The sequence below is a fragment of the Cynocephalus volans genome, chromosome 2 (assembly GCF_027409185.1).
Source record: "Cynocephalus volans isolate mCynVol1 chromosome 2, mCynVol1.pri, whole genome shotgun sequence".
NCBI lineage: Eukaryota > Metazoa > Chordata > Mammalia > Dermoptera > Cynocephalidae > Cynocephalus > Cynocephalus volans.
This window is the reverse complement of record NC_084461.1, coordinates 55,990,524-56,006,270: the sequence shown is the minus strand read 5'-3', so window position 1 is coordinate 56,006,270 and position 15,747 is coordinate 55,990,524. Positions and strand designations below refer to the sequence as shown.

The following is a 15,747-nucleotide window of genomic DNA, read 5'->3' as shown; positions in this document are numbered from 1 at the left end:
AAAAAGCAAACAATCCTTAATTAAAAATTAGTTACGCTTATTCAGTGTTAAATAAGTTAAAATTTCTAGCAAAACTATCTTAATACATTAAAAATACTTTCAGATCAATAAAATTGAAAATCCTCTAGCTGACAGACTAGGAAAATAGAGAGAAAATACAAATTAACAGTATCAGAAATGAAAGAGGGGATACACTACAGACCCTGTAGACATTAAAAGAGTAATTTGAAAACACTACGACCAACTGTAGGTGTATATATTTAACAACTCAGATAAAACAGACAAATTCCTTATAAAATACAAACCACCAAAGCTCACTGAAGAAATAGATAACCTGAATAGACCTGTATTTATCGAGGAAATTGAATTTGTAGCTAAAAACCTTCCAGAAAAGAAAAAAACTACAGGCCCAGATGACTTCAATGGTGAATTCTACTAAACACTTAAGGGAGAAATAATATCAGTCTACAGTCTCTTCCAGAAAATAGAAGAGGAAAACACTTCCCAACTCATTTTATTTGGCCAGCATTACCCTGATAAAATCAGACAGACATCATTAAGAAAAACACTTTAAAGCAATGTCTTCATGTGCTAATATCTGTAATTAGCCATTTTTTTTTACATGAAATAATGGGAATTGGTCTATTTCTTCCATTTCACTTTTTAGTTTGTTTCATTGCTAATATACCACCAATAACAAATTCAATCTAGAAGACTTCTGTCCACTTACCTGGATTTCCATTCTATTCAAGCTGTTCTTGCTCTTCAGGTACCTTGATCACTTTGGAATCATTACATTGAAAGCTATTTCAAGAAAGTTTTTTATATGGTTGGATTTTGCTAGCTACTCTTAAAATTATAAGGAATGCCCCATATATTTTCTTGCTTGTCTGGAAAATACAGACACTATCTAGAGAAACAAGAGGTCATTAAAGTAAATCTTTACATACATTCTACTTAGGAATGCTTGACTTCCATTAACTACATTTCATTGTGTAGCTGTAGTTGGTACAATGCTATGTAAAACTGAACATGTCTTTTTTATGCAGATGACATTTTCATTTACTGTATCAAATTATCTAATTTTTATAATACAGTTTAAACAGATCCTTTCTAAGATGGCATTATCTAACTTTTACTTCAAAGTATGAAGAATATGTGTTTAGGTTATTTCTATAAACAGAAGAGACTTTGTATTTAAATCAAAGTATATATCAAATTCCAAGTGACCATTATACATTACTTCTTAAATCTGAGGTCTGGCTGGTTAGCTCAGCTCAGTTGGTTAGAGCACAGTGTGATAACACCAAGGTTAAGGTTTCAGATCCCCATACCTGCCAGCCACCAAAAAGAAAAAAGAAAAGCCAGAGTGAAACAGAAAGTTCACTCATGAGAAAATGCTTGAAAAATAATCAAAGTACCCAGTGCAGTGGCTATAAAGTCTTATTCATTATTTAATTCAATCTTAATCATTTTGGAAGACAGACTTCAGTTTTACACTACTTGCACTTTTTTTTGCAGACATTTCATTAGTCATTACTCCATTTTAAGGTGCAAACCTTCTGAGTACAGCTTTCATTTTGGACCAAACAATTTGTCATGGCAATAAATAACTATGCATCTAAGAAAAACCCATTTTTGTATTCGACTTTATGTACTCTTACATTTAAGTAATTATATATACATCCTTGAATTTCAACTTACCAAAATCGGATAGTTTTATTTAAATAGCATCAGCTTTTGTTTTCCTGACAAAATACTGAAACTTTTTGTTACATTCCTGTTGCAAAGTTATTTACAACTTTAACTTTCTCATTATTTCATTTATGGCATAAGTAAGTGTGATTCCATGGAGAGATAGAAAATTTTATAATATTAAGATATGATTTAGAGTTCAAAATCAAATATCAGAAGCTGGGAATCCTCTAAATATGCCTTATGAAAATCAGTGGCTTGTTTTTCAATGGGTAAAAACCAAGGTGTTTTGGCTTAGAATTAGAAAATTATTAAAAAAAAAAAAAAAAAGAAAGAAAATTATTAGTCTTCTGAGTTAGAAGTTAACTAAGTAATCAGTAACCTAATAAAACCAATTCTGATCTGGCATTCAGTATGTAAAAGTCAGACATGTGTTTATACGTATGCACAGACATGAACCGATACAATAATTTTGAAAACAACTAGAAAAGCTAATACTGTGTTAGCAAATATCAAGTTACAGGATGACTACTCTGAGTTGTTTTAAGCAAACTTTTTCTATTGACTGAGGAACTAGGATAAAAATTGGAGTGACTGAAATATATCTAAACAAGTATTATGAGTATTCTTAAGTTCTAAGAAACAAGTGTATCTTCTAGATTGAGGTGAGCAAAACTATGTCCCACAGGCCATATCTGGCCAGTTGCCTGTTTTTGTAGACAACACTGCACTTTTTTTGCCTACTAGCTGCTCTCACATTACAATGGCAAAGTTCAGTATTTTTGACAGAAACCATATGACCTGCAAAGCCTAGAGTATTTAGTATCTTGCCCTTCATATAAAAAGTATGCTGCCCCCTGTTCTAGATACTTGCTAGGGACAAATGGCCTCAAATATAGAACTTTTGGAGAACAAAGTCCAATGGTCATCTAAAGTGAAATAATATGTGTAGAAAATATACAAATGTTCATTTAGAATATAAGTCACAAGATAAAATCAGTAGTTCTTTTCAAAACAAATATTTAATATTTTAACTATTTTATAGGAAAGAAAAATTATATGTATCTTTGCTGTTCATTTTACAAAGGTAACAGAAGTACAGAAAGCAGTTTTATGAAACTAAAGGAAAAGCATAACACTGGAAATTTTCTTCAGCTTTCCACTTTAATGGCCGAAGATACCACACAGACTTGTGCGATGTCATCATATTCATATGTTCTCTTTAAGAATGTGTCTGTTAGTCTTAAGCCGGAGACGCTCTATTGAGAGAAAAATATGAACCTGAGTTTTTATTCATTGGTCATTACCAGAGAAAATATGGATATAATAAACGACTATAAGTTAACAGCTCCCAAATACTAAAGTGACTGAAAAGAGAGCATACTTGCAGTCCTTGTACTGAAGACAGTAGAGTAAGGGCAAGGCAGAGAGAAGAACTTGGATGCAGCTTTCCAAGCTGTCTGCCTGAAATACCACACCAGTGGATAGAATTGGTATTGCACATTTCCAAAACCAGATCCATAGTCCTTTCACTGCTGGAGGAATCAGAAAAACAGGAATAAATCTTGCTCATTTCACAAAGAATTGCCATAATATATCTTCCACTATGCTAGTAAATTTGTTTTCTGAGTGTCCAGGAGAGTAAAAACCAGAAAGAGAATTGAAAAGCTATTGTATCATTTGTATTTCATTTAAGATAGAATCAGGAAAATGAAAGGAGATGATGAAATCCTCTAGGGCTTAAAATGGCTTCAACTAATCCATCTGCCTGGATGTTGGCCTTCTGGTTCTATTATTGAACACTGGTTCACTGGTGCTGATCGGATAACAGCTTTGCCACTTTTACTTCCAGACATTTGTGTCTAATGTAATTGCTACGTATTCTTAATATTTCTGTTAGGTACTCTATAGCAAAGAAAAAGATAGATTAGACTAGTGCTTTTGATATTTAATCTATGTTCCTTTACCATCAGATTACTTAGAAAATGAGGGACAAGATTCATAAGAGGTAAATTCTGTTCAGGTTTATTCAGTGTGTTACTATAAAAAGACTGCTTCTGTTTATAACAGATTATCACCAGTCTAGTTAAACTTAAGTTAAAAAATTTTTTTAATGGGCTGCTTGGTTGGCTCAGTTGTTAGCGCATGGTGTGGATAAAACCAAGGTCAAGGGGTTGGATCCCCTGCACCCAACAGCTGCCAAAAAACACAAACAAAAAACAAAAACAAATAAACGAACAAAAAAAATCCAAAAAACTTTTAATGAAAGTGTGCACATTTTTTTTTTAATAACCAAAAGAACGCTTTTAGCTTTTTTCCTCATAGTTGGCTCCATATTTTGGAAAATTTATTTCAATTTTAACTTATTGATTTTTAAGACATAGTGAATTTATGATATTAATTTTTATACATCTCTAATTTGAAATGCCCACTATGTGCCAGAGACCAGGTTAGATACACTACATGAATTATCTCATTAGATTCCAAAATCCAGGAAGATTTTGTATACATTGTGCATATGTGTCTGTGTGTGTCGGGAGCTGGAGGGTGGGCAGGGATCACATTTTTATAGATGAGGAAGGTAAAGATCTAAGAAATAAATGCTTTTCAGAAAACTTATTTGAATCACCAAAAGTTAAAGTGAACACCAAAAGAAATTAATTTTTTTAAAAAAGTTCCTTGTCAGTTGGTCAATAAACTGATAAGCTGTTCCTGAAAAACAACAAAAAAAGTCCCCTACACACCCTATATGCACAAGGTCTTTTGCCCTATGTGTGTTGTTTACTGAGCCTCTTATGAGGTGGCAGACACTGCAGTTACAAAGCTGGATAAGACATGTCCCTTCTCTTGAATAATGCACAATCCAGTGAGGAAGGGACTAATAGTTAGTTGGAATGGGTATGGAATTAATAGGATTATACATTCACACTACGAGGGATGGAATTTATCACTATAATATTACCAGAATGCTCAATTAATAATACATACCAAGTAGTAATACAAGTAGTAGCAAAAGTGATAGGACTGGTATTTAATTCTAGGTTTTTCTGACTTCAAAGCTCTTTGCTTCCCAATAGCTAAATTATGCTCTCTCTTGACTATCAAAACCCTATTTTCCAATATATGATTATCCCTTATATTAAATTAATATCCAATTTTTAGTTTCTTAATACTAAAGATACAGTTCAAGTACAAGTATGCCTCAGAAAAATCTACTTACTATTTTAAATCTATAATGTACTTTTCCATGAGAACCTATTCATGGTTAGTCATATGAAGTGTGAAGGAAGTGTAAACAATGAAAAGAACATCGACTTTGAAGTCAAATGTTTCAAATTCTGGCTCCATTTTTTCTAGTTGAGCTTGTACAGTCACTTAACCTCCTTCAGTTAGCTTTCTCTTGCATAGAATGTGAATAATTAATACCTACCCCAAAGGGTATGATGCTTGAATGAAATATAGAAAGTGCCATTAGGACCTCAAAAATATGTAATATACTGCTGCAAAATGAAGAATTTTACTGTATCAATATCAGAGATGTCAAGAGGAAACAAAAGGAGAAAGTATTTTTAAAAGATTTAAAAATTCTCTTTTAAGTAGGTGAGAGGGAAAGAACATCCATCTACAAACACTGGCATTACCTGCAGTTTGTTATTTTACAGGTAATATGAAAGGGTTCTTCTAGGTTTACGGTATCTGGGATTGCCTCCAAAGACAACCTAACATCTCCGTAACCTGGAGCCTAAGAGAACAAGCAACACAGTTAATATATATTATAAAGCTTTTCAATTTTAATGAAGGCGCCACACCAGTACATTCACTGAACAGTTGTTGGGTCTCCAAACTGATGTTCTAAGAAAATCCTTTTGATTCATTCCACTGTTCCCTCATTCTAACCTTTTTTGTTGCTACTTCCTGTGGAACAGCTCCACAGACCTTGACTGTTATTGTAATAACTACTTCTTCAGGAGAGTTAAGATGAATCTCATAGGTAAGTAATCAATAAGAAATTTCAGGGGTTCTGATGTTGAATGATGTCTTCTAGAGATACTATAGCTTCTACATATACACCTCTAAACAGGCAAGGTTACTGCCTAAGGAGACAGAGGGAGATCACTTTGAAATGGGCCAGGAAGAAAATAATGTCTTTTCATAAGACACATGGGTAAGGACATAAAGGTTTGGAATGTGCCATGGCAAAATGATAACTAATTGCTATATTTTAAAGTAGTCCCAGTGATCATCATCTTTTTTTTTTTTTTTAATTATTGCCTCAAACAGGGAAAAAAAAAAGTGCATTTAGAATATGTCAGAACAGGTAATATTCAGCATACAGGGAGGATTCAAGTAGCATATTTTCATAATTACAAGAAAAAGAAAACTGGTGGCTATCTTTACTCTCAGAGAAGAAATTAACAAATATCCAGCCAATTCTCACAAGATAACTTTAATGGGACTCACCTCCTGAGATTCAGATGCCTCAGATTTTTAACATCTTAAAGTATGAACTGAGTAGGTGGAAGTAGAAAGTACAAGAGTTTCAGGACATTGCAAAAAAAACCCTTAAGGTATTGAAGTCAGATGAATAGTGTGCATGAATTACCATAGGAGGGAACAAATGATAAGCAGTTATTTTAATTTGTTTGGTAAAGTAAAAAAAAAAAAATGAAGATGCATTAACATATGGACATTTTTCATTCATCTCAATATGTTTTCTGCCTACAGGTCAATGAAACTGTAAGTCTTTTCTTCTCTATTAATATTAATGTCTTCTATAAAAGTGTTCCAATTTTTAGTGATAGACCTAGGAAAATTTAAGCTATTCTAACTGCTTGCCTCCACACATCAAAACCCCAAAAGAAGTTTTTCCCAGACTTACCATTCTTTGAAGTTGGCTGGTCTGTAACCTTCCCCTTTCACCTAGATTTGTTTTCCATACTATATCCAATTTTCCAATTACTGTTACTCCCTTAATGATGCCGGCTTTTTCTGCAAATTCCTTCTTGGGCTTTAGGCAGTACAAGTATTGACGTGTATCCATTGGCTGCAAATATGCTCTTGACCCAAACGTAGATACACTGAGAGGGATGAAGACAAACAGATATGGCTAAAATTCTCTAGCATCTTTTAAAAGAAAAACTGTGGACGTGACTATTCCTTTGGGACAGGAACTGGAAGATTTACCCTCCAAAGATCTAGAACAGAACCGGTCTGTGGTTTCAACACAAATGAAAAGGATTTGTACTGAAAGGATTTCCTTTTCTTTAATTTTTTCCAATTGACATGGAAAATCATGAGGTTCATTATAATAGAATGCACTATATTACCTAAAATATTGGACATGTACCAAATAACTGAAAAGTGCAATAGAAATCAGAACCTTAAGTATACTGTCCCTTTTCTCTAAAATTATCAAAGAAAATAGTTTAGAATTAGAAGGGATGCATTATTCGAAACTAAGTAATCATTTTTAAATGAAGTACATGGTCTAGAAAAGAATGGAAAATTATTGTTTTCCTCAGTGGGGGTAAAGGAGGCTATAAACTTTTCTGTATGTAACCACCATGATAATATAAAAATAAACTTCTTATTCTTGACTAAGAAAATCAGGTACTTTCCCTAGCTTTTACCTTCTTATCTATATGAATGTCAACATTATGTTTATTTATTCCTCCTCTTTTAAATTAGCTATAGAAAGACATATTTCCTGTTCACAAAAAATTAAATCATCTATTCCTATGTCCACTTCTTTTGATGTTGAGAGAATATTTCTTTTCCAAACTCACGCTCATCCTTGCACTTTCTAACTTCCCCACTATTCTCTCCCATCACTCAGTTTGATCATTTGCAGGATAACAATGATAGATTTTATATCTATCTCACTGAATTATTATGAGAGTTAAAAGAACAAATGCTTTGACTAGTAAAACATAAAATGCAAAGGGCTAAGCCCTTTATTTTCACATTGGTGGGAGAGAAGAAAGGGTGAAGTACAAGAGATTTTTAGGAAAGCAAACTATTTGTATATTATGGCAATGATAGATATATTTCATTATATATTTGTCTAAACCCATAGAATTTACAACACAAAGTGTGAAGCCTAATGTAAACTATGGACTTTAGTTAATAATAAGTATAGATACTGGTTCATCAGTTGTAACAAATACGTTAACACAAGATAGAAATAGGAGAAACTATGAGGGGGTAGGAGCATATGTGGGAATTCTGTACTTTCCAATCAATTTTCCCGTCAACCTAAACTTCTTTAAAAAAAAAAAAAGCCTATTTAAAATATATATATATAAACCACTTAGGAGTAATGGATGTTAAAAAAAGCATGTATCTTTCAAAACAAAACAAACACTTCATAATTAATATTTACCATTCTCCAGCTTGGCTGACAGAATTTAATTCTGTTACATTGTACATTATAGATGGCTCCAATGAAACTTTCTCCATAAACATGGGTGAGGTTGTAATATTCTGAATTTGGGCTTCGAGAAATACTTCATCAGTCTGAGGATATGAAAAAAATATCCACCAAAGTGTGACGGTATTTAAAATATTTACCTCAATAAAAAAACTTATCTACATGAAGAAAAAATACTAACTGCAAATGTGATTAGTTCATGCCTGCAAATCAAAGTTATCGTAATTAATGCAAGAAAAGAAATCTTCACCCTAACATAATTAACAGGGGCAAAGTCAAGTGTTAGTCAACCAATACTTTGTCAAACAATGGATGGGGGATAACTATAACATATTTTGAATTAACATCCAAAATATTTACGTAACTGGAATTTCATTCACAGATATCCTAAATCTTTTAGGAAGGCATTAGAATGTTAAAATGTCCTTAAGTACGATGAATATACCTATGCACCTATGATTTCAGTGTTATGTGGAGATAAATTAGATCTTCATTATAGTATTCCAGCATAATACAACCCAGTTGTCATCACATTACTTTAACTGAGATAGTCTAGTGACCAACTAGTATATGAATAATCTATTTTATAATCTTACAGGATTTTGTGAGTAATCACTAGTGATTTCTTGGTTCATTTTAAATGTATATTTAGGGCTAAAAAAAGAATATGTGAATTATACCTAACAATCTTAGAGCTTTTAAAATTAAGCAAAAAAGTATTTTGTAGCCTTAGTGACAGATTTGAAAACTGATGCTGCTATTCAGCAATATTTCAGTCACTCAGTAATCTGAATGCTTAATTTTATATAAATTTTTAATTCCCTCATTATGCTAAACATTATTTTTATGCTATTTGGTTTTTATTTTTTATGCTATTTGGTTGTTATTTTTCTTTGTGTAATTGAAATAACAGACTAACCTGATTTAACTTTGAAACACATCTACACAAAAAATAATATACTAAGGATATTCAATAATTATTTTTTTCAAAAGTTTCATAGTAATATATATACAGAAATAACGTAAATATACATAAAATAAATGGTGACAAAAAATTGGCACTTATGAGCTTTTTTAACACTAAAGACTGGAAAATGGAAATCATTTACAAAAATATAATGAGGAAGTTATAATCTAATGTATTATTATCTCAGATAAAACAGATTCTTTAGTCTTTGGGACATGTGCTCAAATGAAAATAGAAATACAGATTTATCAGTGCAAGAAAATGTACAATTTAAGAGTATTATTCCGTTACTTTTTCTCAAAAAATAAATATATCCCATCAATCCATTGCTTAAAAAAAATAACCATAGACCCACATTTCAATTTAAAAAATGCAATTTTATGCATAAATTTAGGAAGAGTTTAAATAAATGAAAGAAAAAGAAGCAGCATAATGGAAAATCAAGTTAGTTTGAATAGTTAGTATAAAGTAATTTGACATTTGAAAAATTAAGAATTCAGTACTAAGGCAGTTAATGCTGTTATTACATACGTAATGTGATATAAGTAAATGCAGTTGTAAATAGAGATTTGAAATATGATTTTAGCCAACTTGGGAAAATTTGCTTTTCTTCTGTTTACTTTTGTCCAAAGGCCATTGTTAACCTGACTCAGACTTAAAACTAACACTACCGTGCATTTGAAAATGAATTTCAACTATGCAGTCTATTAAAAGAATTGAAGGATAGTGTATTTTACAATAAAATATTGAAAATCCCAAGGCTATTTTAAACAAGGTTAACATGCCCCTTTTAAAAAACACCTAAAAAAACCCCCACTAAATATGAGAATATAATTGTTTCAGTATGAAATTTGACTTTTGATCTAATTTTTTCTCATAGAATAGGACAATTGATATAACATAAAAAGTACATACAAATTATATACGTCTTTCTGAAGTCACATAGATGGTATTCACAACTAACTGTTTTTCCACTATGTTTTGTAAAGATATTAATTAGGCAGAGTCAAAAAGTGGTAAGAAAAGCATATAAATTTATAATAAAAAATCAAATTACCACAGAACTGAGGTCACTCTAATGGAAAAATAAAAAAGAGAAATTAGAAAAATCAGAGTTAAATGTTAAAGAAAAAGAAACTTTAAAATAAAGTGCATTTCTGCATTTTTTAAATCCACTAAACAAGACAGCATTAGTAATCAAGGAAGTAAACAGGAAGCAACATAAAGAATTACGACAAATCATTTTTCTAAAAAGGTGAAACTGCTAAGGTTAAACAACAATGGAATAGAGAACACTATGGCTGAATACTTACACAGTAGCAAGTAGTTAAGGACACATTTTGAGGCAGAGAGGTACATGCCATGCCTTTCTAGTTCTGTAAATTCTTTACCTACATTGTAATTCTTCATAGATTACTTAAGATGAACATACACTATCCTCTACATTCAGAATATACACTGTATAGCTTCTTATAAATTTATCTAATAATGCAATCCTTTTTTAAATGAGCATCTTGGGTGATTAGAGTTTCACGGATCACACTGCAAGGAATGCTGGGTTAGACCCCTTCAGACAATTGGGAATTTATTCTCTTCTTGTTAATAGATTTCATAGTTTCTTCTTTTTCATATATGAGAGGTCTTTGAAAAGTTCTTGGAAAGATTAGTATTATTTTTAATTCATTTTCTACTAACATTTTGAAGTACCTTCGTATATTTCTTAAGCTACTTATTTATCAAGGGCAATCTCAAGTGTCACCTCCTTCATCATATGCATAGCTGGAAATAATTTTCACCTTTCTATGCTCCCAGAATATAAGAACACTCCATGATTTGGGGGGTGTGGGGAGGAGGGACTTATATTGTACTTATGTCATGTCAGTCTCCTCCACTAGATTTAAGTTCCTGGAGGATTGAGAAGATGTTTGGTTTATATTTTTTACTCTTCAGTACCTGGCTTGCGACTCGGTACTGAGCAGGTGACCATATGTTTGAATCATAGCTTCTAATCTCATCAATCTTCTTGCAAGGCATTCTTATCTTAGAAGACTACCACAAAGTTTATCATGCAACTTGTTTTCCTTTAGGTGACTAGAAACAGCACCGAAAACATACTTGAGACAGATATGGGGCTAATAACAGTCATTGTACAAGGACTGTACAGACATTGTACAAGGACTGTAGCAGAGTGATAAGCATCACCTAGTGATACTGGTGTGGTTTACTAACTCCTACAATATACCTGGAATTCCTAGTTGGGGTCAACAGAATCTGCCTCATGTTACTGCTGAAAAGTATTTGTTTGCCTAACAGGTAATACTGAATTAAGAGAGACCCTAAATGATATTTTTCACTCTTGGTTTTTAAAGAGATTTCTATTTTCAAAAGTTCAGAATTTTACTAAAATTTTTCAAATTGATGCTTGTTCACAAAGTTTAAAGATTGTGTCTACATATCATGTTAACTGAAAAAGGCAGCAAACAAAATTGTCACTATGATTATAAAAAAAGAATAGTACATATAAATGAATAAAGACAGCAAGAGAATATGGATAATGAAAAATCAATTGTGTGGTGAAATTGTGGATTTTTTTTATGGGGAGTATGTCACTTCTATAATATTTATGTAATAACTAGCAATTTAAAAAAACTATTTGTGAATCACTCTGAATATCAGTGTTATAAAACTACTTGACAAGTAGTAAATTAATGTACTACTACATTTTTAACAAGGAAAACCTAAAATAGCTTAATATGTGCCTCCTATGAGCTAATTATAGGACAAAAAACTATAGTACTTTTTTTTTTTTTTACTTTGCTTATATTTATTTATTTGTTTTTATTGTAACAAAGTTGATTGTATATATCTGTGGGGTACATATCTATTCTAACAGAACAGTTAACATTCTCCTCTCATACTATGAATGAAAACTGTTTCAGCAAAATGATAAATTAGATCTAAAGTTCACCAAACTGAATAACATAATTAATCAACAGTATGCTATTAATAACAATAAACGTAGAACAAATAGGTAGTATCCTAACATGCCTGTCTCCAAAAAAGAAACGTTAGCACTTTAAACATCTAGTAATCTTGACGAGACTGTACCCTCCCATCAAATATGTTTATGTTCTTCACTATGTCCTTAATATTCCTAGTACATTTATAATCCTGCTAGGAATGCTTTCACTGCTCGGATGCTTATTTGTTTCCAACATCCATTCCTTCCAGACTCCACTCCAGTTTCTCTTTTCTTCCATAAAGCTTCTTTAGACTATTCCAAGATCTCATTCCCAGAGCTCCTGTAGCACATCTTTTATCATTCTTGTTTTAGATTCACCATATACTATTCTAGGTAGTTTTGTTATTATATAATATTTTTGTTTCTTTTCTCCTAGTAGGTCTTTGCTGCAGGTCATGTTCCTTAACTTTGACCTCTTAATAATCCTAGTTGTAATACAATATACTGAGTAAAAATTCAGATTGCAATGGTACAAATATATATCAAACTTGAAATGTGAATGCAAATTTCCTAATTTTTTCTTTTCTTTTTTGCATTCTCAGCCCATGCTGCTTTATTACTAAAAATATATATATACACACAGGTGCAGAGTTTCCAACTCTTCCTTTTTACATTAAAGAATTTTTTCTTCCAAAACCCCAAAGATGCACAGATATAACTTCCATTTCAAAATACTGTATTTGGATATCTTTGTGGTATGAAACATGATTTTTCAGGGTAAGGAGACCATCAAGAGATCTGATTTTTCTGCAGATCTACAAGCCAAGATAAAATAGAATTTTGGAAAAGAAATCCAAGCAATAAATCCTTTCTCCTATGGCAAATTCTATTATATCACTTTTGTTAGGATAGAAGGTAGATTATTTTCTATTCTAAAAGTTAGTTCTTTCTCTATTATTGTCACACTTGTTTCTCCCAAGGAGCTTGTCAAGCCATTCACCAAAATCAGCAACCTAACTCTGTCTGGAACACTGACTTCCCAGGAAAGAATTTAATGTGCTGAGATTTAATTGCCAATATTTTTCCATATGAATATTAAATGTATTTTGTAGGGTTAGATCTACTACTTCATTCTGTAATATCCAGAACCACACTAAATATTCAACAGAGTAGAGTGCTAGTGTTTTTAAACAGTTACGACAACCATTAAATGGAACTATAGGGCAATCATTTAATGAAAGGGGGAAATGCCTCATACAATTAACGGTGAAAATAAAAATCAAGACACACTGATTGCATTTAAGTTGAAAACAGAAGATTAAGACAGACCTACAATGAAATTATTGACTTTTAATTGAACTTTATGCTTATTTTCCACAAATAATTTGCAGTCATATAAGCAATTTACCTAAATATAAGAAATGTAATATCAGATTTTTAGTCAAAAAGACCTTAATGTTTAATGTGAAATCCTACTAAGTGCCCAATACTTACCTCTGCATTGTAAAATTTGGTTTTCACATCCAATGGTTTGAGAACCTGGTTAAACAAAGCATATCAATCAGTAGATTCTTATCATCTGACCATTTATTTTTGTTTATTTGCTTTAAATCATAGGGCTTAAATTTGTCAAAGCCATTTTCCAATTTTAATTGTTAAAAGACTTTTCTAATATGTATGCAATACTCTTGCAAACAAACAAAAACTTCAAATGTGTTTTTTAAAAGGCTATCATCATTTCTTGAATGAGTGATAGTTAAATGAGTGTTTACCTCATAACATTGTATTAAGCTGAACACATATTTTATGTATTTTTCTATATGTATATTTTACAAGAACTTCACAAAAAAACAACTGAATCTTTTATTTTCTTTTAAAAGGCATGCAAATGAGTGATGCAGCAAAAGAGCAAAATGTTTTTCCACCTACAGAAGAATAAAAAATACACATAGCATCATATCTAGATTTATTTTTAAATAGATATATGTGGTATCCTCATCTCCCCCCCACCACAATTACATATGTTAAACCAATGGTTTCTAACTATTTTTGGTGAACTTTGAAGATTGTATATTAATACAAAGTTCTACCTAAAATTCCATTGATTCATAGCGTCCTCGAAGGAAGTTTTGTCCACTCATTCCAAGTCAATAATCTCTCATTTAAATATTCCTTTAGAAATTTGATACTATTTACACTTATTTTATCTGGATTGTAGACTCATTTTATCCTTCTTCTAGATTCTGGTGTATTTTGTCAAGTCATGAAAACTAGCTTTTTTGGGGGGGGATAAAAATCTTCAAGTTTTATTACAAAAACATTACATCGGCAATGATGATTTCTCCGCTTTTATTTAACTTAATTTAGTCTGATGTTAGACTGCTAGTAAATGACAAATCCAAAATACTGAGCATTATTTATTTGCTTTATGTGAAGCTTGTTTTCCCTGCTAATAAACAGGAATAACTATGCATTTCCAGGGGGAATAAAAGGCATCTACAAACTATTTACCATTTGCGGTGGATTGAATTGTGTCCCCTGAATTTTCATGTATTTGAAACTTAATCCCCACTGTGACAGTGTTAAAAGAGTGTGGGAAATCCTATTACGGTAATTGAAAGGTGGGGCTTTGAAGAAGTGATTAGATTGTAAGAACCATGCCCTAGTAAATGGATTAATCCATTGATGATGTAAAGGTGGTCACAGGCATGGTTCTGATGGCTTTAAAAGGAGAGCGCATGAGAAGCTCTTTCTCTGCTCAAGCCATCTGTCATATGACACCCTGCATGGCTGAATAGAGCCACCACCAAAGAAGGCCCTCATCAGATGTGTTCTCTGGACTTTGGACTTCCCAGCCTCTGAAACTGTAAGCAATAAATATTGTTTCTGTACAATTTACCCAGTTTCAGGTATTATTTGTAAGCAACAGAAACGGACTAATAATATACCCTTGTCATATTCAATACCTGAAATTTGAAGAATTTTCTAAAATACATTTTTTCTCCACCCTGAGTTGTATAACTCACAGCACACACCAAGCTGAAACAGAAAGATGTCTTAATGATTCTGAATCATTTTCAATTTTATTTCTTAACAGTAAATCTAACATACCTCAACTCTCCTTACAAATTTGGAAGATACTTATATCAGTGATGTGAATGGGTAGCCAAATGAGATTAGAACAGAAAAAAAAAGTTCCTGCAGATATGGATATAACTACATGAATAAGAAAGCTCTAATTAGTAAAATGAGATACAGCATTTTTGGAGTAAGTAGTCAAAACTTTTCCTTTGAAAGGTGAAATATATTAAAAAATAATCTCAGAATAACCAAATAGTTGAATGTAAAAAAAAAAAAAACTTTATGTAAACTAGAAAAAAATATCAATTAAAAAAAAAATTCCAGGATAGACTTAACACATATGCAATGAAAAAAAAAAAAAAAGATTATGCAAAAATTTTTTTAATTAAATAGATCAAAAACACTGAAACAATTAAAAAGCAGAAAAACAAACCAGGATAAAATACTTCTAACGATATGATAAGAAAATGATAGATTTTTAATATACAAAAGGTTCAAGTCAATAAAACATCAATATTTCACTCAAAATATGAGGAAAGGAATACACAGATAAATCTATGTATCTATAACTATAACTAACAAAACTGTGAAAATGTTTAGCTTCATGAGTAG

General features: G+C 31.6%; 1 protein-coding gene across 4 annotated transcripts in view; it reads right to left on the bottom strand.

The window, feature by feature from the left end:
• Window positions 1-2,761: 2,761 nt before the first annotated feature.
• TRAPPC13 (trafficking protein particle complex subunit 13) overlaps window positions 2,762-15,747 on the bottom strand; it is a 36,982-nt gene continuing 23,996 nt past the window's right edge. Inside the window, exons 6-13 of one of the 4 annotated variants that reach the window (XM_063085562.1) lie at window positions 15,021-15,093; window positions 13,549-13,593; window positions 10,150-10,167; window positions 8,078-8,211; window positions 6,575-6,773; window positions 5,337-5,437; window positions 3,080-3,230; window positions 2,762-2,954 (exon numbers count right to left, since the gene is read on the bottom strand). In XM_063085562.1, the coding sequence (XP_062941632.1) occupies window positions 2,847-2,954; window positions 3,080-3,230; window positions 5,337-5,437; window positions 6,575-6,773; window positions 8,078-8,211; window positions 10,150-10,167; window positions 13,549-13,593; window positions 15,021-15,093 (829 nt within the window). In that variant the 3' untranslated portion in view covers window positions 2,762-2,846. The remainder of the gene's footprint in view (window positions 2,955-3,079; window positions 3,231-5,336; window positions 5,438-6,574; window positions 6,774-8,077; window positions 8,212-10,149; window positions 10,168-13,548; window positions 13,594-15,020; window positions 15,094-15,747) is intronic. The other 3 variants (XM_063085563.1, XM_063085564.1, XM_063085565.1) reach the window with 3 other exon arrangements.